Source organism: Eutrigla gurnardus (genome assembly GCF_963514095.1).
Source record: "Eutrigla gurnardus genome assembly, chromosome: 22".
Lineage (NCBI taxonomy): Eukaryota > Metazoa > Chordata > Actinopteri > Perciformes > Triglidae > Eutrigla > Eutrigla gurnardus.
The window spans coordinates 19,170,621-19,193,109 of record NC_139933.1 but is presented as its reverse complement, the minus strand read 5'-3'; the positions used below and the strand labels follow the sequence as shown (position 1 = coordinate 19,193,109).

The following is a 22,489-nucleotide window of genomic DNA, read 5'->3' as shown; positions in this document are numbered from 1 at the left end:
GTGTTGGATTGCAAGGAGCAGTTCCAAATGTGCTTCTAGTTTGAAGGGTTGATATTGATCATAGCGATGATATTTTATTCAGAGGTCAGAGTCATCTACCAATAGAGTGTTTGTGAGGTGGCGAGGGGCCAGCTGAGCCAGGGCCCACACTCACCAAGGGACCCCATTAACAAGCCCATGAAATCCCATCATACTTATCTTTTTCCCTTTTTTTAATCATAAATGCTTAATTTCATAATCAATTCAGTCCGATAGCTATGACTGAGGGCTGCACGGTGGTGTAGTGGGTCGTCCCACAGCGACGGTGCGACAGTTTTAATTCCCCGTGTGAGTGTGGGTTCTCTCCGGGTTCTCCGGCTTCCTCCCACAGTCCAAAGACATTAGGAAGGACCTGTCTGTCTCTACATGTCAGCCCTGTGATAGACTGGTTACCTGTCTGTCTCTACATGTCAGCCCTGTGATAGACTGGTTACCTGTCTGTCTCTACATGTCGGCCCTGTGATAGACTGGTTACCTGTCTGTCTCTACATGTCAGCCCTGTGATAGACTGGTTACCCGTCTGTCTCTACATGTCAGCCCTGTGATAGACTGGTTACCCGTCTGTCTCTACATGTCAGCCCTGTGATAGACTGGTTGACATGTCTGTCTCTACATGTCAGCCCTGTGATAGACTGGTTACATTTACATTTAGGTCATTTAGCAGACGCTTTTGTCCAAAGCGACTTACAATAAGTACATTTGTCAAAAGAAGGAAACAAGGAAACCACAACGAATCATTGCCGATAAAGTAAGAGCTAAAAATAGAACAAGTGTTAGGTCCTCATCTGAGTAAACTAGTGTCTTACCTGTCTGTCTCTACATGTCAGCCCTGTGATAGACTGGTTACCTATCTGGATGGAAAACAACTACAACTGGAAATTAATCTGTGTTTACGTATTTGGAGCCAACTGACATTTTTCTTCATACATTTGTAAGAAATGCAATATATAAATACATAATTTAAAAAAAGGTCAATAAATTTGCATCCATAAGCTATAGAATCCTTAAAAGGAGCAGTGTTAGGATTTATTGGTATAGTAAGCATGCTAGCTTTCTAACATCCCTTCAAATGCAGTGACATAAAATAGATAATTTTTTTAAATAAATTAAAAAAACAATGGGGAAGACAAGCCTGTGTCCAAATGTGTGGTGAGTAAATATGACCCTGACACATTATGTTTGATTTAGGGATGGCGGGCGGAGACGCTGAGCTCAAAGCACAATGTGCCGAATGAGGCGTTAAAAGCGTCAAACCTCAAAAGACACTTAAACACAAAGCGCACGTGAGATAGAATAGAATAGAAGCTTTATTTGTCATTGCATAAAATACAGTATCAACACAACAAAATTCATGTTGGAAAGCCAAAAGAATATGTTCTAGGGAAAGTGGTGGGCTCCAGGCAAAATAGAAGTCCATCACGACATTAACGATTAAGCCAAAATGCACTTTGGTTGCCATTTATGTCGCTCGTAGCGATCGCAGAGCTGATCTTGACCTGTGCTGTGGATTAACTAGTTACTGGGGGAGGCAGCTGATCAAATACAATGTTTACTTTGGTCATTACAGATGACTGTGGCATAGCACATATTTACACCTCAGCTTTTTTCTCTCTCCATATTTGTCATGAGTTGTTTTTGTTCTCATTTATTCGAGAAGGTGGTCCTACAATTTTTTTATAGATCAGAAATGGGTCGTCAAATGTAACAGAAGTGTATAGTATTTAGGGGGATCTGTTGGCACAAGTGAAATATAATAATATTAAGTGTATATATTCGGAAAGGTGAAGCCTTAAACTTGCATTCTATCTGCTGGCCACTAGGGGCGACTCCTCTGCTTGCAAAAAGAGGGCAAATTGCATGTAAGTTTATGAGAAAATGTCCCTATTTCTCACTTGATTTATTATCTCAGTAAAAATAATAAACATGGTCTCAATCTCTAGTTTCAAGTCTTCTTCAGTCCAGCATGATGTTCATTTCGTACATTATGGTCCATTTAGAGTCAAATAAATGGTAAAAAAGGGGATGCTTTAGGGTGCGGCTAGGTTGCTACCAAGGTGCCTCTACTATGGCCTTGTTACCATTGCTACCACACTACCAAATGCAATTAGCTTAGACTAGGCTAGACTAGACTACAAAGCTAACCGAATTATGGAAGGTGACACAACGGTTGCCATTCCCAGTGCCGCTCTGCAGCTCGTGTTCAACCGTCGCTCCTCCACAGTCCAAATTTGGTCCATTCTGTTCATCGGTTCCAAAAATTCCAAGATGGCAATGCCCAACGTGCCAAACGAGGATTCAAAACCAGTCCACGAACCAATGGGTGACTCGTGATGACTACATCCACTTCTTATTAGAGCTGTCAATTTTCCTCTATAATACAATTCGAATTTCATTCCATCTGTTCAAGCCTATCATTGATATTAACTACACTACACTACACAGGCTTATATGTTGCCAATGCCATTATCGGCTACGTGGTTGTTTTACTTCCTGTCCACTAGAGGGTGTTCCAAAAACATGACCATTAAATATGTTGAATTACCAACAGCTGACAGCTTTCTAGATAAGTAATAATGAAGAAAGTAAAACAACCACATTGCCGTTCTCTTGGGGACGCTGTGTCCCCGTTGCCATGGCTACGCCCTCCTCGTCTCACCGTCAGCTCTACGTTCACGTTCTCACGTACATCCTGCTGTTGGACTCGTTCCAGATGAATCAGCCGATGGAGACGCGGGTCGATCTAGCTAGCAGTAAGCAGCATGAATGCATCTTTGTCATGACGCCTCCTAGAGCTCTGTCGATATCTTTGTTTCATTTCACTGAGTGCTGCCGCCGCGCGGTTATCTCCGCCTGTTATCTCCGTGATGCACCGCTGTCGGTTATCTCCGTGATGCGCCGCTGTGGGCTATTTCTGATAGGGAGATTGTGATTCAGAAAACGTTATGTGGGTAGGGCAAGACGAGGGGGATCTGCTAACATTAGAAAACACGTATCTAAAAAAACAAATCATATGCTAATTTCAGCATTTGAATAGTACTGATTTTTTTACTATTTGAATTATATTTGATTCCCTAAGTTCACTCCAACAGCCATACTTATAAACAGTCTATGTGCATTTTCATGTCGGCCGCCCTAGTCCTATGACACGCTTTGCACACAAGAGAAAAGGTTAGCTGCCTTACTGCTAAATGCCAACAGATCCTAGACCTTTCCAAAAAAGTACCGGAGAACTGCAATGCCGGAGGGTTTCAACTTCAAAAACTGAATGTAAATGAGATTGAAGGGTGAATAAGACTAGAAAGAGCTTTTTTGTTTGTTTGCCAGTAAAGTAACTTGACAAACACTGTGAGCAAGTTTGAAGAGTGAACAAAATATTCTGGGACGAGCACATTGAAGATAGATCTGACACAACGCCACTTAAGACTTTTAGCAGTCAAAAATGTACAGACAGACACCCGACCACAGCCGTTTGTCAGGGCAGCAATAACGAGTCCATCAGCAGCTTACAGTGTCTGGCTGTCTGCTCTCAGTATTCAGACTCTTACTTACTGTGGGGCTATGTGGGGTATTGAGTAAGAGGCAAGGAGTTACATTGCAGATCAATACCAACACAAAAGCCTGTCTGTTCCTGCAGACTCCACAGAGAAACCATCAAGCCTACACAAAGACTGAAGAAACAGCAAAGGCCCGTCTCTGCTGTGAGATGATAAAAGTGGAGAGTTTAGCGGTAATGAGACGGAACTACAATAATAGTTCTCCACATACTGTAATTGTTGAGACTGTTTCTATCGTTATGGTTTGAGTATTGATGTAATGATGGCTGATAATTCTTTGATTTTCAAACAGATCTGTGTATGCAAGGAACTTCATATTTCACTGATTCTTGAGATTAGGGACAAAAGTACTTTTGAAAAGTGACAAACAAAAAAATCAATGCCACATTAATTTGAATTGGCTATCTTCATAAACACAGGTCTCATCTATCTACCATGAAAAGGAACAGGCAATTTATTTAACCAATTTTTATAAAAATTGACATTTACTCGGTGACTAACTTGACATTTGTCAACCGTCTGACACATGAAAATGTTTTTTGTCTTTAAGTGTGTAGAAATGGTGTGCCTTAACCAGCTTAAGTGATAAATTGCATTAAAATACACTTTTAATATTATTTTCCATTGTTTTTAAATGAGCCATTTTAAATTACCTTCATTTCGTTGAGTATTTTTTTCATTTTTATATATACAATCAGTGGTTTTGTGCACAAAAGACACTGATGCATGTAGATAAGATGGTGTTTTAATGTATGAACCCAGTCAATTGCACAACAGAAATATGCATTTTTGTATAAACATGAAAAACCTCCATCTTATGGTCGTGACACACAACTGACGGTGTTGACACACATTTGACGGTGTTGACAAATTAATGGAGAATCAAACTGATTAAGGATATGTAGCATGTTCTGAACATGGCAAAGGGAGAGACTATCAAGGGAAAGGGTATCAAACTTCAAACAAGGAGTACCTGGTCACAGGATCTTTAAGGCACACATGAAAATGTCAAAATGTTCCTGGGGACCACAGGGGCTACAGTGTGTACATTATGATGAGATTCTTCAGAGATTTCAAATGAGATGGAGTTGTTTTAGAGGCAAATAAAGAGACTGCTTGCTGAAAAACATGAATTGACCTCTAAAACGGCTCCGTCTCGTAACGTTACATTTTCATCACAGCGTGGTGAATGTGCAGGTCACAACTTGTCCACGAAAGCATTTTGGAGTTGTTGGATTGTGTATTTGATGAGTTTGATGAGGGAAACCAGGAAATCCCATTAGCCTCTGTAGCAAAGCTCTGAGCAGCTAAAAATAGTTTACACCGACAAATAAAGGTAATGAACCTACTGCTGTGAATATAGGGATTATGGCAATGGGCCAATTTGCCAAAATGTGGAACTGTCCCTTTGTTTTGTTAAGATTTTTCTTCTGGCATAGATGCCTTTTATTTAGCAGTGGTCAGAGAGGAAACATGGGAGAGAGAGGGGGATGTGACATGCAGCAAAGGACCTCCGGTCAGGATTCGAACCAGGGTCCGCTGCATATATGCGTACATGGCATGTGCTCTAACCACTAGACCACCTGCGTGGCGGTGAACTATCCCTTTAACTGTAGCTGTGGCCTGAGGCTCAGTTAAAGGGTTACCGTGGCAACTTGAAGTCCCCACCAGGCTGAGGGAGACAGAAACGTGGAGAAAAAGAGCCATTTTCTGCTTCTGCGCTGGTCTCACATTTGGGCTGTTTCTGACAAAACGGTAGGTCTTATCAGAAAAAAAAACACACCATCATCGCTGTAAGGACTTTGTTTCTGCATACAAATACTGGGCAGACATACTGGGCGGATCCCCAAGAAGACATTATGAATGCTCTAATGAGCGGAGGATGGGGAGGTGGGTCGTGGGCACTGACCTAGAATGGGTGGGAATATTCAAATGTGCCTTATTCCTACATCAGAGTAAGCGCCGAAATTGACAGGCTCATCTGAAAAAAATGGCGGGGTATTTTCAGAAATCCGTTTCTCACTCAAAAAAGCATGTGCGGCCTATTTCACCAAAGACCCCAAACAACACCCCAAATCCCAGAAAAAGTGGGTTTTGTCAGCATATGTCACCTTTAATTCAATCAAAATGTATACTTAGATTATATTATCATGTTATGTAGTTGTTATGCATTAATTAATAAGGATTTGGGAGCACTTTTCCACCCTCACCTCACATGTCAACACCGAAAGACGAACAAACGAAATATCTGACGGAGTTGACGTCTGACGGAGTTGAAAAAATTACATGTTTTTTCAAATTACTCATATCTAGTAAATGGTAGCCATTTTGATTTTTCTCAGTTGTCAGCTGCCACTAAACTAAACATAAATACCAACTTTTATTTCAAAATGATTGATTGAAATCACCCCTAATTTGAAGACAGTGTTGACACACACTAGCTGTGACCACAGAGATTTCAACTTGTTTGCTGAATATTTTTTTAAATTTAAAACTTACGAGACCATGTGTTGGACTGCTGCATCCATCAACAGGAAGGAGTCAAAGGGGGTCCTCAGGGTTAAGGCTGACCAAAATATCCCTGATTTATTTAGAATTTGAAAAATATCTTACGGAGTTGACTTGAATTAAGGACAAACTTTGAGAGGCTGTTGTAAATGTATAAAATAATGGAATGTCCACTTTAAATGTTTTGTGGTATTTTATTAAGCCATACAATTAACCTCATATTAATATTTGGACATTTTGGGCATTTTAAAACACTTATTTTCGGCAGTTTGATACTGTGACCTCTACGGAGGACGAGTTCATTTGCATGGGCTTTCATAGTACAGTGCCGGTATTTTATCAAATTACTATGAAATAATATAAATATATACAAAACTAAGGGTGTACACATACAAAAGTCTTTCATATTCAACTTTTAAAGCCTTTTTAAAATGAATAATTTATTGTTTTTTAAGACAAATTGCAACATTTTGATGTGGGACATGTTTTGTCCCTTATCTCAAGAATCAGTGATTTACATACATGGATGATATACACATGCCATGCAATCACCTTATGTCATCCCATTTAATAAATACCATGGGATATTATATGTTAGAATTATATTCTGGTCTGGGTTCATAACTTCAACCAGGGCACACGCAGCTAATAATTGGCGTGTAAAAATAAATAAATATTCACTGTATCTAGAAAGTCACACATCGGCGGAATTTCTCTACTTTACTATAGCTGTGTGAATCCAAAATGAACAGATTTTGCTTTGATTTAACTGCCAAAATCATCATGATACTGATTTGTAAATGTCTGAATCCATGCTTTGTCAGGTCTGTAGTAAGGGTGTGAATCTCTGCACTGAGGCCGATTAGATACGCATCTCGATGCGCTGCCAGCGATACGATATTTTAGCGATACATGGAATTTTCTGGCGATACGATGCGATACACCTCACCCTCTTCCCGATGCGATACTTTGCGATAATCTTTTAGTTCAAATCAATGCGATACGATGCGATTCAACATGAATAAACAAAGATAACATTTAAATAAAAAAATAAGATGCAATTCAGTATGGTACTATAAAAAAGATTAGCTTTTATTCCTCTTCTTTTTGGCACAGTAACAACTTTTCAAAATCAGGCCTTTTCAAATGTGCTAGAGTTGACTTTGAGTCTAACTCTGCAACAATAAAAAAAACAATTACTCTCAATGACTAACTTCAAGTGACACTTTCAATAGTGCATCAATGTTTGTCCATATCCCTGTCTGCCACACATATGAACTCAATAGGACGTAGGCTAATGCAATAATGAGGAGCAGAACGTGCTATTTCTATATGAATAAAACAAATTATATATGAGTCAGTGGCACAAGACGTCCACCCATCCACTGTTAGGGCAACTCTCTGTGCCCTGGTCAGCGACACAATAATCTCATCTTTCACTTTTTTGTACAGATCGGGGATATGTGTGTCAGTGAAGATGGATCTGTCTGGTATTTTGTAACTTGGTTACAGAAAGCAACTTAATTACAAATGCTTGTTTTCTGAATGGAGTTTGGATTGATCGGGCCTTGTTATGCTGAGGTCCATCAACACTCAACGTTATCTAAACGTATGGCAGCCACATTATTGTGATTTGCATCATTCATGTGAAACATTTGCTCTGTGTTTGGTGTGAACACACCATTGGGGTAGGGTCGTGTGCAAAATCGGCATCTTTGCATTGCTTGGAGTTTAACTTTCAATGGCCAACCGATAGCTGAAGTAATGTGTGTGGTTGACTAACTGGCTCCGCCTTCATTCAGCACCACGATCCTCTCACTCGCCTGCATTTGCCAACATGGGATCCGGCTGTTGGGACCTCAGCAGTAGGACTACACAATGCGGCCTACAAAAGCCTACACATGCGGTCAGAACAAAGGGACAAAGGGGATTAAAAACTACACCGCCATTTTAGTTTCACCTCGCAAAGTGGGTGCGAAGTGCAACGTCACACAACTGGTGCCCTATTGGCTGACAACCGCAGGTACCCCGGGGGGTCCCCGGCAGCAGCCGTGAGCTTTATAAACCGAAGCCGCCTGGAGAACACTCTCTTACTCTGCCTCTCTTCCTACAACCAACGCAACACCACGTTGCAACGGGAGGCGACCCCTCCCGCAGCGCAACGCTGCAACAAGAGGAACCAAGCCGGTTCCTGCATTCCAGCTACCAGCTCCTGTCTGAAGTAAGCTGACTAAATCGCCAAGCCGCGATTATATTGCCGCCCCCTGGGAGAAAGAAACACAAACTGTTTTCTTTATTCAAGTTTGATCAACGAGAGGAAACACGCTCCGCTCTCGTCTGGACTAAGCCGACTCATCACGTCCCCCGCTGCCGCCGGGATTCCCGAACTACCGCCGCCGTGTTACGGAACGCCGTCATCGCCAGGACGGACTTGTAGCTAATGCAACGACACCAGTAAGAGGCTACCAGTCTGGGCAGAGACATAAGTTGATAGTGTAGGATATGCTTGTAATTCTTGTTAACGTGTTTTAAGTTTTGATCGCGGACCGCCGAGTCCGTGGCTTTCCGTGTTGTATTTGAATGCTGATTGTGTACCCACGCCGCTGGGTTGATTTCTGTAACGGTGTTTGTGACTAAACCTCAGCCATATTCGCGAGCTCAGTAAGCGTCACGACACGCCTCCTGAGCCTTAGAATATTGCGCGCGCATTCTCCCCCTCTCTTTGTTTATGTCCCGCTAACACACACGCGCACGCACACGCCGCCCCACATGTATCCTACGCCAGCTGTTCCCGGCGGACGCTAAGGACATAGCTACATCCGGTGGCTGTACCCGGCCAGCTCTTGCTCTCTCTCTCTTGCGCGCGCGCGCGCGTCGGACGTCAGTGGCTCCGCCCCTGAACGCTGTGAGGAATAGCTCCATCTGGTGGCCGCAACCGGCCATCTCTCCCTCTCTCTCTCGCTCTCTCTCTCTACACACACGCACACACATGCACGCACACACACACACACACACTCCACGTGTGTCTCTCCTTCTGTTTAGCTTAGTTTTGTGTGTTAGCTAGTTAGGTAATAAGGCTTTGTTAATTGCAGTGTTATTGATTGTGATCATTATTACTGATTTTAATAAATCTTATTATATTATAACTAGCGGTCTCTTGTGCTTGTTGTGTATATGTCACTGGATAACAGCAGGTTGTGAAGGCTAGTGCTTAAATTTCACGCCTTTTTAATTTTTCGATTGGTTTTGCCAATGATCACGATCCTTGGCATGTGAGTATAAAACCTTTTATATTGAGACTGAATACAGTTTTAGGTTATCTTTTCCCTGATCCCAGGGTGGTGCCCCGTTTATTCATGATTATATCATGATAATATATTAAATATAATTATTAATATTGATAATCATATTGACATTAATAATTAGCTGTTGATAACCAAATCTGCTCCTGCTACATCCCCAACACCGCCCTTACACGTCTTCTCCCAAACCAACTCATCTATGAAGATGCAAGATCTAGAAAACAGTTCTCTGCATTCAGAATCTTTTTTCCCTGGATGCAATATACCCTTGAAAATATTCATGGCAGCAGCAAACATTTCCAATCCACATCCTGATTTTTTACAGGTCTCTCTTCAGAAACCTGCACATCCGTAGCACCGCTGGCGCTGCGAGCTGAAGCTCCTGGCCACCCTGTTTCTCTCTTCCTCACCTGTAGTACTCTATGCTTGCCGTTTGATCAGCGATTGACGCCAGGTTCACTTTGGCATCCTCCCAGTCAGGCAGGCCCAGCAGCTGTTTGATGACATTGTCGGCCATCTGCTGCATGAACTGTAGTGTCTGCACGTAGTCGCCCCGTGTGGCGAAGATCTCGTCCAGCCTTGCGAGGTGCTGGTGCAGGCCGCTCTTCATGCTGCCCATGGTGCCAGTCACCTGGATGGCAGAGGAGGAGAGGGAGGGAGGGGGGAGAGATGAATGGGGGAGCAGACCTGCCGCTGGGAGTAATATAAGCATGAAAGCTGATGAACCGAACCATTCATGAGGCTTAATAATATACACATGGATAAGTGACGGGTTATTGATGATTGGGCGGCATTCTGGTGACAGTAGCGCACAGTTTTAAAAAAAAAACCTCCCAGAATAACACGCCAGTTTGGAGGAGATAATCATGTTTTTATATCTGCTTCGACAGACTTTCCTTCTCGTGTGTGGGTGCCTTTAGTCAACCTTTCTGCCTGAGAAAGTTTCCCAGAAAAAAGAATTGAGTGGCCGAGGGTGAGATTAGCTTAAACATGAGGATGGTCTTTGCAGCGGAGCAGAGGGGGGCGGGGATACAGTGTGGGAGAGCTGGAATACTGAGTAAGTGTGGGTGTCCATTTTGAGTACAGCAACAGCCAAAACTATGAAGCCAGAGGTAAAACAGAAGCTTTGCTGCTGCTGGAGATCCATTGTATTGTAATCCATGATAGCTGTTGTTTGTCCAACTTTATACCTCACTAATGATTGCGTCACGTATTTAAGCCACGTAAACGAAAAGTAACTCATCCATTTCCCTAGAGGAAGCGTGATCCTCCAAGAGAAAGCAAACTAATATAGAATGACTCATTTATTATTACACATCAGATTTGTATCTCGTCAGCCAAAGACAGCAACATTATCTATGTGGAGAGCACATTCCCTGTACAGGCCCTGCCCACTTCCTTAGGTTTAATTACTCCCGCTTTGCTTGGAGGGAGAAGTTGTTTACAGGGAAATGGCATTCACAGAGACATACTGCTATTTGATAATTAAAAACGGGTAATAAATGCTTCCATTCAGCTTGGGGTGCTTGGCATTCACAGGAGGGAAAAACTCAGTCAGTCGTGGGATTTGCCGGAGCGAAGGCGAGGAGTGGTTGGTTGGAAGTAATTAGTGGGGTTTGCATTCTAAGTGCGACCCACACTCGACTGCTGCGAGCAATGTTCACGGTTGTACCTTGAAGTAAAGGCTAACAGCTCACAGTGACAACAATGATAACGCTGGATTTAAGCAAGAAATATGAAGTGATAATATGAACCTGACGACCACTCTGCATACAGACGGGAGGTTAAAAAGCTGTCTCTCTGCACAATACAAAAAACTGACATTGAAATATTTTTTTCCCTGTGATATATATTGCAAATGAAAAAAAATACAGCAACTGGTCATGCTCCCACAAAATGTTCTCGTGATCCTCAAGGGCAAAATGAAGAGGTGTGTTAACACACTGGATGTATAGAGATGGATGGTGATGACACAGCAAAAACACCCACAGAGCAGGGAAAACTAGTTCATGTTTCAAGGGCAGGGGGCTGCCGGGTCAGTCCGGCTCGGCACATTGCAAATTCCATTATCACATACAATAACCTATACTTTGTGGATTTGATGTTTTAAATGACTAAAAAAGAGGAACACTAAAGCAGCCACTGAGATCAACATTAGAGCCCTGTGGTGCTCCGCAGTTATCTGATTACTCATTGATGTCGCTCCCTCTTCAGACTGAGCCGATGAAATGGCGGATGAGAAATGAAGGCATGTATCTGATCCTTGCCTCATGTGTGAGAATCATATCTAAAACGCCCGGCGATACTGCCAATCCAGCTAATCTCTCCTCAGTCTCGGTCTGATCCTTTACAATGCGAGTGATCCGCACCGATCAAGAAGATACGACTCTCAGTCTTCTCGGTCTTTATCTCGGTGTAATGTTTTGGGGGCACGGAGGAGCATTGTCTCCACTCGCATCTTAGAAAACAAACAATTTGCAGAGGGCGTTGAGTGCGCCAGCACTATTTTATTGTGGTTATTCATTTTCAAAAAGACAGAAGTGGCCTTGGGCTGAAAAAAGGAACGTGCCGTCAAATATCGAGATGTAGATTCTAGCTTGAGGAAAGCTGACCGACTTTAGGCGACTGTGGCTCAGGTGTAAGAGCGGGTTGGCCAATGTTCAGAGGGTAGGTTCGATCCCCGCCCTTGTCACTGTGTCATGGTCGTTGTCGTGGCAAGACACTTCACCCAGCTTGCCTCGTGTGAATGTGTATGACTACTGTATGTTTGAGGTGGTGGTCGGAGGGGCCGTAGGCACAGGATGGCGTCCGTAAGTCTGCCCTCGGGCAGCTGTGGCTCCTACCGTAGTTTACCACCACCGGTATGACTGTGTGAATGAATGGAACTTGGAAAGCGTTTTTGGGTTCAGAAAAGCACTATATAAATTGAATCTTTTTTTTTTTGGTATTATGTGAAGGTTGGTGTTCACATCAGCGTGCATTTACTTTGAAGATCCTAAGCAGTGAGAGGGGGCATTGGTCAGGAGATTCAGCAGCACATCCTCGCCCTGCCTCAAAGGCAAAGCACAGGCACAGACAAATCTGATCTATGATTACATAGAAAAACTTGGTATTCATGAATTCCATCTGGCACGTTGGCTTAATATGCCACTACAAAGAACTACATGCTTGCATTGTGTATGGAAAACAAGTTTTTACTATCAATACTTTACATTTTTTATTTTCCGGAGAGGCTACACACCTTCCCTTTAACACAGCGAGATGAGGACTGAAAATAGTTCTTTGTGGAGTTATCTGTGAGACGATGTGTCTCTACCTGCCAGCCTCTACACAATATAAATACAACTTCCTTCATTAGGATCTCCGTCTTTGCTGCCTTCGGGGGCGGGCATATGGCCTTAGAGGAAGCAACGCTGCAGAGAAGACTTCTTCAGCGTTAAAAAAGAGAGACAGTTCTACATTTAAGACTTCATCACAGAAAAAATGCTTGCCACAAGTTGGTTTCCATGTTGTTTGATGAGAATCACACTCTAAAGAGGGTATTAGGGTAGAGACAGAATCACTTCCACTATGTTCTGTACTCATAATCACTTGATAAACAAAGGCATTAATGAGCGTATTTGTTAAAGTAAAACTAAGGTTTAACATACTGGATTAGACCTGCTCTAAATTGTATCGTCTCTTCCCTGACAGCAGAGAAGCTTTCCTTCAATTAAAATTGAATGTGGGAGCCAGAGCGTGAAATGGAACATGGGCCTGAACTCTGAAGTGCCTCAGCAGCTTGGTCAATGCAAAGATAGCGACCATCATCTGTGCCGTGTAACGAAGCTCTGCAGAGCACCTCTTTAAAAATACATTTTACATTATACATACACCGCCTTTTTACTTTTCTCTCAGATACCTTAAGAGGTCGGCCCTTTTATGGGTTTGATAAAAGATGAAAAAAAAGATGAAACACTGAGCGGGAATTGAATCAACATCTTCATAAAAACCCCACATAGTGTCACACAGCGGTGAGGTTTGTCTTGTCCCGGGTGTTTTGTCTTGTGAACTTCCTGTTTTATTTTGAACTCCCCTCTCGTTTCAGGTCACTTGCCCTTCCTCATGTTTTCCTGTTCTGATGTCTTCCCTGATTGTCTCCACCTGTTCCCAATTACCCCTCTGTGTATTTAAGTCTGCGTCTCCCCTTGTCTTGTGCCAAAGTGTTTCGCCTGTCGTCCACCTAAGCCCTTCGTCACAGCTCACTTCTTGTTAAGTATCGAAATTCAATGTTGTTTTTTTGTTCTGTCATTTATGTGCCTCAAGAAGAGAGTGTTTTGTTTGTAACTTTTCAAAGTGTAGCTCAGCTCACAGTTTTTGTTTGCCCTTTTGCCTTCCTCCCTTTTGGAGCGATTTTGTTTTCTTTATTCACTTGTTTCAGTAGCCTTAGTTTTCCTCCCTTGCGAGAGAATTTTTGTTTAGCCTTTTTAGTTTCTTGTACTTAGTCTAATTGTTTCTCCGTGGAGTTCCCACCATTGGTGAGGTTTTTTAGTTTAGTCCTTGTTTTCCTAGGTTTGTTTGTTCGCCAAATATCCAGCGCAGTCAGGTTAAGGTTTCACAGCCCATTTGGTTTTCCCTCTGTCTTGACACTTATAAATTCTGGGGTAGGGCAGGGTAAGCGGAGGAGACAAGGGTAAATTCAAATGTCCTCTCCTCAATTGAGAAAAAACATCCCTAGGCTGCCTAGGGATGATTAACTTTGATCAGCATGGTAGATATATTAAACAATAAAAACTTGTTAAACTAGAAAAACTTATATTCTTAGACACCTAAGAGGCCTACCAAATCAATAAGAGACATACACAGGTTAAGTAATAAATTGTGTTTAATCATTTCATAACTATGTACAAAAAAAATCTAGGGCTTTCCATTTAACAGTGAACTCCCAGTGGGGAAAAATTGCTTGTAGTAACATGTGCCACAACTCCCTCTGCCAGGGTGCACAGACATTTACATTTGTTCATTTATTTTTTGTGATTTTGTTATGTGCTGCTAAGTATCATTGTGTTTTTTTTTTCTTTCTAGCAGCATTTCTTTGCTTAGCTGCATGTCTCTGCCGTGCTTCCTTCTCCTCTTCCTGTGCAGTCCTCTTGCTTTCTTGTGCACTTACTCCACCTGGAATTCAAATATTACATGATGATATTACATGATATTGACATGACTAGGCTATACAAGCATAGTCTTGTCTCAGAACAAGGTAGCAACATAACATCAAGTAACAAAATAAGGCATAATAACAAAAGATGTTATTAATAGTGATCAATGTATGTGGTATTTGTGAACCAAGTACACAGTGTACTGTGTGTGTGTGTGAGTGTATAACGGAGAAAGTAGTATGCGGACGGAGATGAAGGTCACTCGGTCGCCGCCACGGTGTCTAGCTCTCCTCTCCGCGCACCGCGACACAAACGCGCACCGTAACCGGCAAACTTTTATTTTATGCCGGTGAAGACTACACAAATACACACGCGTAACAAATGCACATGGAGGAGAGGAGCATTACCAAAACAGCAGAAACGCGACCAGACTTGCACATTAGTTCCTCTTTACTAGCTAACATTTAATGTTACCTCAAAATACATCATGACACACGAGGGCTATGCATTTTCAGGCTTATAAGGCTACCGTTCATTGACTAAAAGACAGTTCATAACCAAGCTAAATATGCTCAAAGCATAGCCAGCCAAAGAAAAAAGCTAATATTAACGTTACCTTTGATGTTTCGACACTCGTACTCCAAGTCTCAGCTCCGAATCCGTCTCCGGCGTCTTCAATCATCACTTGTTTCAGCTGCGTCTTCGCGCGACTCGATTGATGCGGTGAATGGCCAATCATAGATCAACAGCACACTGGTGTGCCTTCGGGACTGGCTGAGAGTTTTTGCCCCCCCCCCCCCCCCCATAATGAATGTGTTGCTTGGATGTATTAATTCAACTTTGGTTTTATTGACAATTTTAATCTGTTCTGGGACCGTCCTTCCCTCTTCCAACCGGACGGTATTCACCCCAACTTGCTAGGTAGTCACCTGCTAACAGCTAACATACAGCACACCATTCAGGTTCAATCACACACACGTGCATGACTGTTCACCCAACACGCCCCCTCACCGGAACATCCGCCGACAGATCCACCAACCCACAGCACTATTCCCCCCGCTGGCTCCCACTGTAGGCCACACCCGTCACTAACCCTCTCACCAGAAATTCAACCCATACAAACCATAATCACCCACAGAGCCTCTATCAGTATTCCCTCACTACGTCATCACAACAAACCACACGTGAATCTTTCCAACCTCCGTCCTCTCCCTCAGTCCTCCCAACCAACCCAAAAACACCTGAAAATGGCTCTGCTCAACACACGTTCACTCAGCAATGAAACTCTCATTCTGAATGAATTCATCACTGACAATAAACTGGACTTCTTCTGCATCACTGAAACCTGGCAAAAACCCCTGGACTATTTTTCACTTAACCAGATCACACCCACAGGATTCACCTACATGGACAAACCCCGCCTTGAAGGGCGGGGAGGTGGTATTGCTGCCATCCACAGAAAGGACATACAAATCACCACCATCTCCACCCCAGCCGCCCCGTCCTTTGAACATCTTGCCCTCAAACTCCCTGGTCCTACTCCACTTGTCACTGCCATTATTTACCGCCCTCCCAAACCAAATCCCACCTTTCTCTCAGACTTCACAGATTTTCTCACCCAGCTCTGCGCCATCTCACCCTCTGTCCTCCTCCTCGGAGATTTTAATCTTCACATCAATGACACCAACTGCAAACCTGCCACTGAATTCCTGGAACTGTTACACTGCTTCAACTTCGCACAGCATATCAACTTCCCCACCCACTCCCATGGTCACATCCTCGATCTGGTCTGCTCCACTGGACTCACACTAAACCATCTCTCCAGCATCAACCTCCACATCTCCGACCATCTTGCCATCATCATCGACCTCAACATCCCCATCCCTATCCCAAAAGATAAACGCAAAATCTCATTCAGAAATATCAAGTCCATCAACCCCTCAGCCCTCTCAGCCTCTCTCACCGGTGCAATATCCATCTCTCCTCCCCCCCTGTCTGATGATCCCAACGACCTTGTGGACTACTACAACACTCTCTCCTCCTGTCTCAATCTACTGGCTCCCACTAAAACCAAAACAGTCACCTTCACCCACTCAGCTCCCTGGTACACCCCTGAACCCATCAAATGAAATCCCGCAAACGACAACTGGAAAGACTCTACAATAAAACCGGCCTAACAGTTCACCTCCACGCTTACACAGACTTTCTCCATATATACAAAACTGCTCTCAACACAGCCCGGTCCACTTACCACTCACACCTCATACACTCTGGCTCCAACAACCCCAAGACTCTTTTTTCCACAATCAACAAACTTCTCAACCCCCCCGATAACATCTCTACAGCTTTCACAGTGGAAACATGTAACTCCTTTCTGTCATTTTTCCAAAATAAAATCAACAACATCTACAGCAACCTGACCACCTCCCCGGCTCCCTCAACCCCACCACTGGATCCCACCCCTTCACACTCTCAGTGCCTGTCACAGTTCTCCCTGCTGTCTCCCATGGACCTACCTCAACTCACCAACGGCATGAAAACCTCCTCCTGCACCCTAGATCCCATCCCATCAGCTCTCATCAAAACCTGTCTTCCATCCGTCACCCCACTCCTCGTCAAAATCATAAATTCCTCCCTCATCTCTGGCTCTGTCCCCACTCCACTCAAACTTGCTGCTGTCACCCCCATCCTCAAGAAACCAGGTCTCAGCCCCGACATAATGTCCAACTTCCGGCCCATCTCCAATCTTCCCTTTCTGTCAAAGATTCTGGAACGTGTCGTCGCTGCTCAACTCAAAACCCACCTCTCCTCTAATCACCTGTATGAACCATTTCAATCTGGATTCCGCCCACAACACAGCACCGAAACAGCTCTCCTAAAAGTCACCAACGACCTCCTCCTCTCCTCTGACTCCGGCCACTTCACCATCCTCATCATGCTTGACCTCACTGCAGCCTTCGACACCATCAAACACTCCATTCTCCTCTCCCGTCTGGAAAACTACTACAACATCACTGGCACTGCACTCTCCTGGCTCCGCTCCTACCTCACCAACAGACAGCAATTCATCAGCATTAATAACTGCACTTCCTCCATTGCTCCTCTGTCCCAAGGCGTCCCCCAAGGTTCGGTGCTTGGTCCTCTTCTCTTCATCCTCTACATCCTCCCCCTCGGCAATATTATTCGCAAACATGGTCTCCACTTCCACTGCTACGCTGACGACGTCCAGATCTACATCTCCACCAAATCCATCACCACAGCCACCTGCTCCACTCTGACCACCTGCCTCACTGAATTAAAAACCTGGATGCAAAACAACTTCCTTCAACTCAACTGTGACAAAACAGACGGCCCCAAATCCCTCATCAAAAACACCCACAACTCCACTCTCTCCGTCGACAACTCCACTCTGTCCCCGTCCCTACACCTGCGCAACCTTGGAGTCATTTTCGACAGCAACCTCACATTTCAACAACACATCAATCACATCACCAGGACTGCCTTTTTTCACCTCAAGAACATTGCCCGTCTCCGCCCATCACTCACCTTCTCTGCTGCCGAAACTTTGATTCATGCATTCATCACATAGAATAGACTGCTGCAATAGCATCATCTACGGTTCACCTGCCAAAATCCTCGACAAACTGCAATACATACAAAACTCTGCTGCCCGCCTCCTCACCTACACCAACTCCCGTGACCACATCACCCCTGTTCTGCATAATCTCCACTGGCTCCCTGTTCCCCAACGCATTGAATACAAAGTACTCCTCCTCACCCACAAAGCCCTCCACAACCAGGCCCCTTCCTACCTCACCAACCTGCTCCACCACCACTCTCCCCCCCGTAACCTTCGCTCCTCCGACACAAACCTCCTCTCCCCACCTGTCAGGACCAAGCACCGTACCTGGGGCGACAGAGCCTTCTCAATTGCTGCCCCCTCCCTCTGGAACTCACTACCCCCACACATCCGAGCCTGCACCGACCAGACCACCTTCAAATCACTCATCAAAACCCACCTCTTCAGAATTGCCTTCAACCCCCCTTAATCCACTACTTCATCTGTATTGCACCACACACTTGTTTTTAAATGTGCCTGCTTTTAAACCGTTTTATAACTTTATATTACTTGTTTTTAACCGTTCTATAACTTCACAGTACATCTTTTTAACTTATTTCTTAAGAATAGCCTGCTTGTTTTAATGCACTCACTTGTAGCCTCCCTGTTTTTAATAGCACTTGTTTTAAATGTATTGATTTTTAACCGTATATGTAAAGTGTCTTTGAGATCCTTTGAAAAGCGCTATACAAAATAAATGTATTATTATTATTATTATTATTATTATTATTATTATTATTATTATTCTGTATTAACGTGGTTTATGACAACATCAGCCTCATTCTTTCAGCTGCAATCCCGCCGGTGTAAAACGGACTTAAAATAAATATAAAAACATAATTCAAAGTGGTAAGTAGGCTGTACGCTGACAAAGAAAAGTCTTTCCCTCCGATGAGAATCTGTATCTCTCAAATAAAACATCGTCAGGGACAGAAAAAGGGTTTTGCCGGTCTCTGTACACTCTATAGTTCTCCTACGAGACCCACTCACACGATCCACCGAGCTTCTTTTTTTTTATATCTGCGCACCAAGACAGCTGATTGGTCAGAAGCCGGTGTGTTTCTCCACGTTGATCTCTTATCAGGAACATAACCTGCTCCGGAGCAGATTAGCTCCACAGCGTAAGTTACCATGGCGATCTACCCCGGTAAGAAGTGAACCAGCGTCGTAGGACGGAAAACCCAGAGTTAACGCTTAAGTTACCTCGCTAAGCACAAATCCTGCTTCGTAGTACAGGCCCCAGGTCTGATCACTCAGTGAATGCCTGTAGTTCAGCTCCGTGGAGGGCGAGGGGTCACACAGAGGTGAAAGTGTTTTGGCAACAGAGGTGACCTCTGGCCCGGCATCGGTACTTTCCCCTTCAGCTTCATGAGTCCATCAGTCAAATTGAAGTGGATGAGTGGGCGAAGACATAATAACACATCCATTCATCAAAAGCGTTGGCGTTGGGCATTTTATTTTTAAAAGAGACTGATGGTGTACAATCCATCCAGCTATGGTCGTGGCGGTGAAACCAACAGCTGGACTCTAACCTCTTGCAGTGCTCATTAATCTGATTTCCACTGCACCGATCTGTCTGTTGATCTCACACTATTTTAGAAAACACCACAAGCCCAAGATCAATGATTTCCTTTGATGAGAGCCATTTCTCAGATATCTTTTTTTCCTTCAGGTTCAGAGTGCGAACGTGCTTATACCTCGCCTCACAGCGAGAAAGTCAGAACGGAGTTTTCCTCCCAGACAAAAAGAGGAGCAGATTAAATATTAGGAACACTTATTGCAACATTTATTATCTTTCAATCTCTCCCCAAAAGATACAAAAATAAAAATAAATCACTCAGTTCAGTTTTTCAATTATGTATGGGGCCAACTTCCAAACCCAGTTTGAGCTCAGGCTAAATGCGTAAGGGGGACTGCCAGCTGCAGCCATAACCTCTCGACACCCATCTCCAAACAATGGAGTTATTATTGGTGCAGCTAAAACACTCCAAATGTCACATTAGTCCCATTACGGCTTCAAATACAGCATCCAGGTTGGCCACTTTCCAGATCTCATGTTATTCTTGCATCTCTGTTTAATCACAATGTCACCTCTCTCTCTCCCAGCATGCTAAGTGTTTCTTTGATTGACGTTCTCCCGTGTGCATGAACACATCATATGCATACGTTCCAGACCGTAACTAACCACGGTCTCAAAAAAAGAAAAAGAAAAGCGTTTAGCGATAATGAGCCTAACTGTCCTTCTTTCCTCTCTTATAAACTGAATCCTTAGAAGCCAACTCACTTCTTCCAGACCCTCTTGGAGCCGGTCTAAAAAAGGGCATTTGTGTGGGCCGGAGGGCAGTCAGAGCCGTCATTGTCACCGCTTTCAATACAAATGTCAATCCCGACTCTGCCAATCAGACGGGGCGAGCATTGCTTCCTCGTTTCCCTCAAGCAGCTTTGTCGCCCCGGCTCATGGTTGATTAGGTGGGGGGAGACTGGGAACTGTGTGTGGCACACTGGGCTCTTTGTCCTACTCAAGAACGGGACTCCTTAACAGTCTATAGCTGCATGTGATGAACTCATATACACACACACACACACACACACACACACACACACACACACACACACACACACACAAACCTGGTCAAATAAAGGCCAACATGTCCAATTATGCGTTTGCGCCAGTTCACACGTCCCAGAGGGGTCGAGCTATATGCTAAAGATTTGGCTCCTCTCGCTAATGCGGCTTAGAGGAACGAACATGGCTAAGTGCTTTACAAGACAGACAATCAGTCATATCATGTAGAAGTGCCCAACATGTGCTCATATATCTATCCAATGGAGTAAAAAGGCAAACATGTTGATGGGTTGTGTTAGCTGGTTAATGCCATTCACCAGAGAATGAATCCCAACTGACAATCCACAGCAGTTCCACTGATCTTCCAACAGCACGGAGTTCTTACATATTCCCATCTTAAATTATTTATAAAGTGCATCAATTAGGGCCAGGCAGCTGAGAACCGCTCGCTATTCAAATGGGAGGTTGTGTTCCCTAATCATCATCAGAGGAAGGAATCCTAGCGTAGCGCAGCGGCTCGATGCCCTCTCGGCAGAGAATTTACGACCGAGGCTGTGTTGAGTCACCGCACTAAGTGCTTCACATGGCACCACATTAATCTCCTTTAACACAGATGGAGACTTAATCCGGACTCTTCGACAGCGAGTCGACCCGGGTCTCTGGCCGCTCTGCCACTGGCATCGTCACAGGATCCCTGCTGGTCACGCATGGCTGATGCGTACCAACACGGCATCTGGGGAAATGCTGACTGTTATGTTGTTGTCACGGTTTCAAGTTTACGTTTACAAGTATCAAGTCAGTATTTATAAATCTTAAGTCAAGTCTTGAACCAGTATGTATAAGTCTCAAGTTAATCTTCACACACGTCAAATGCAGTGGAAGTTGGCTTCCTACCAAGCAGACCATGTTGGGATCTCTCTCTCTCTCTTTCTACTGGGATGTAGACCTGAACAGAGGTCTCCTCTTTCTCCTGGGATTTGGACCACAGGTCTCAAGTCCCCAAGCAGTGCCCTCATAACAGCCAACAAGCAGGCTGTTGGAGCCTGCTTCTGCAACATCCATCCATTTTCTACCGCTTATCCTGTATTCAGGGTCGTGGGGGGGGCTGGAGCCGATCCCAGCTGTCATTGGGCGAAGGCAGGGTACACCCTGGACAGGACGCCAGTCTATCGCAGGGCCAACATATAGAGACAGACAACCATTCACTCTCACATTCACACCTACGGGCAATTTAGAGTCATCAATGAACCTATCCCCATCCTGGATGTCTTTGGACTGTGGGAGGAAGCCGGAGAACCCGGAGAGAACCCACGCTCACACGGGGAGAACATGCAAACTCCACACAGAAGGAACCCGGGCCCGACCCGGGAATCGAACCCGGGACCCTCAGTGCTACCCACTACACCACCGCGCAGCCACGCTTCTGCAACAAAGACGAGAATTCCCAGTTGAGACGCATCTCACTAGAAACTCCTCCATCCACACAAAGGAACTCCAAGGACAGCAACTTTCCTTCAAGGAACCTGAAGACAGCAACCTTTCTTCAGAGGAACAACCAACCCTTCTTCAAGGACTGGTAACAATCTGGGCATAGCTTAGGACAGAAACTGAATGTGATGACATTAATGTTTCAAAGTGATTTTCTATTTGATGTACTGTTGAGTTAAGTGTGTAACCTTAGTTCAGTTGTTAGTGATCTAGAACAGTTTGCACGCTCACTAATCCAACTTTCCTAACGGGACTACATATATTATACTAATGATACA

General features: G+C 44.1%; 1 protein-coding gene across 1 annotated transcript in view; it reads right to left on the bottom strand.

Annotated features, from left to right (window-relative positions):
- ttyh2 (tweety family member 2) overlaps positions 1 to 22,489 on the bottom strand; it is a 119,033-nt gene that overhangs the window by 47,942 nt on the left and 48,602 nt on the right. The window contains exon 4 of the mRNA XM_084002124.1: positions 9,814 to 10,034. Within this exon, the coding sequence (XP_083858250.1) occupies positions 9,814 to 10,034 (221 nt within the window). The remainder of the gene's footprint in view (positions 1 to 9,813; positions 10,035 to 22,489) is intronic.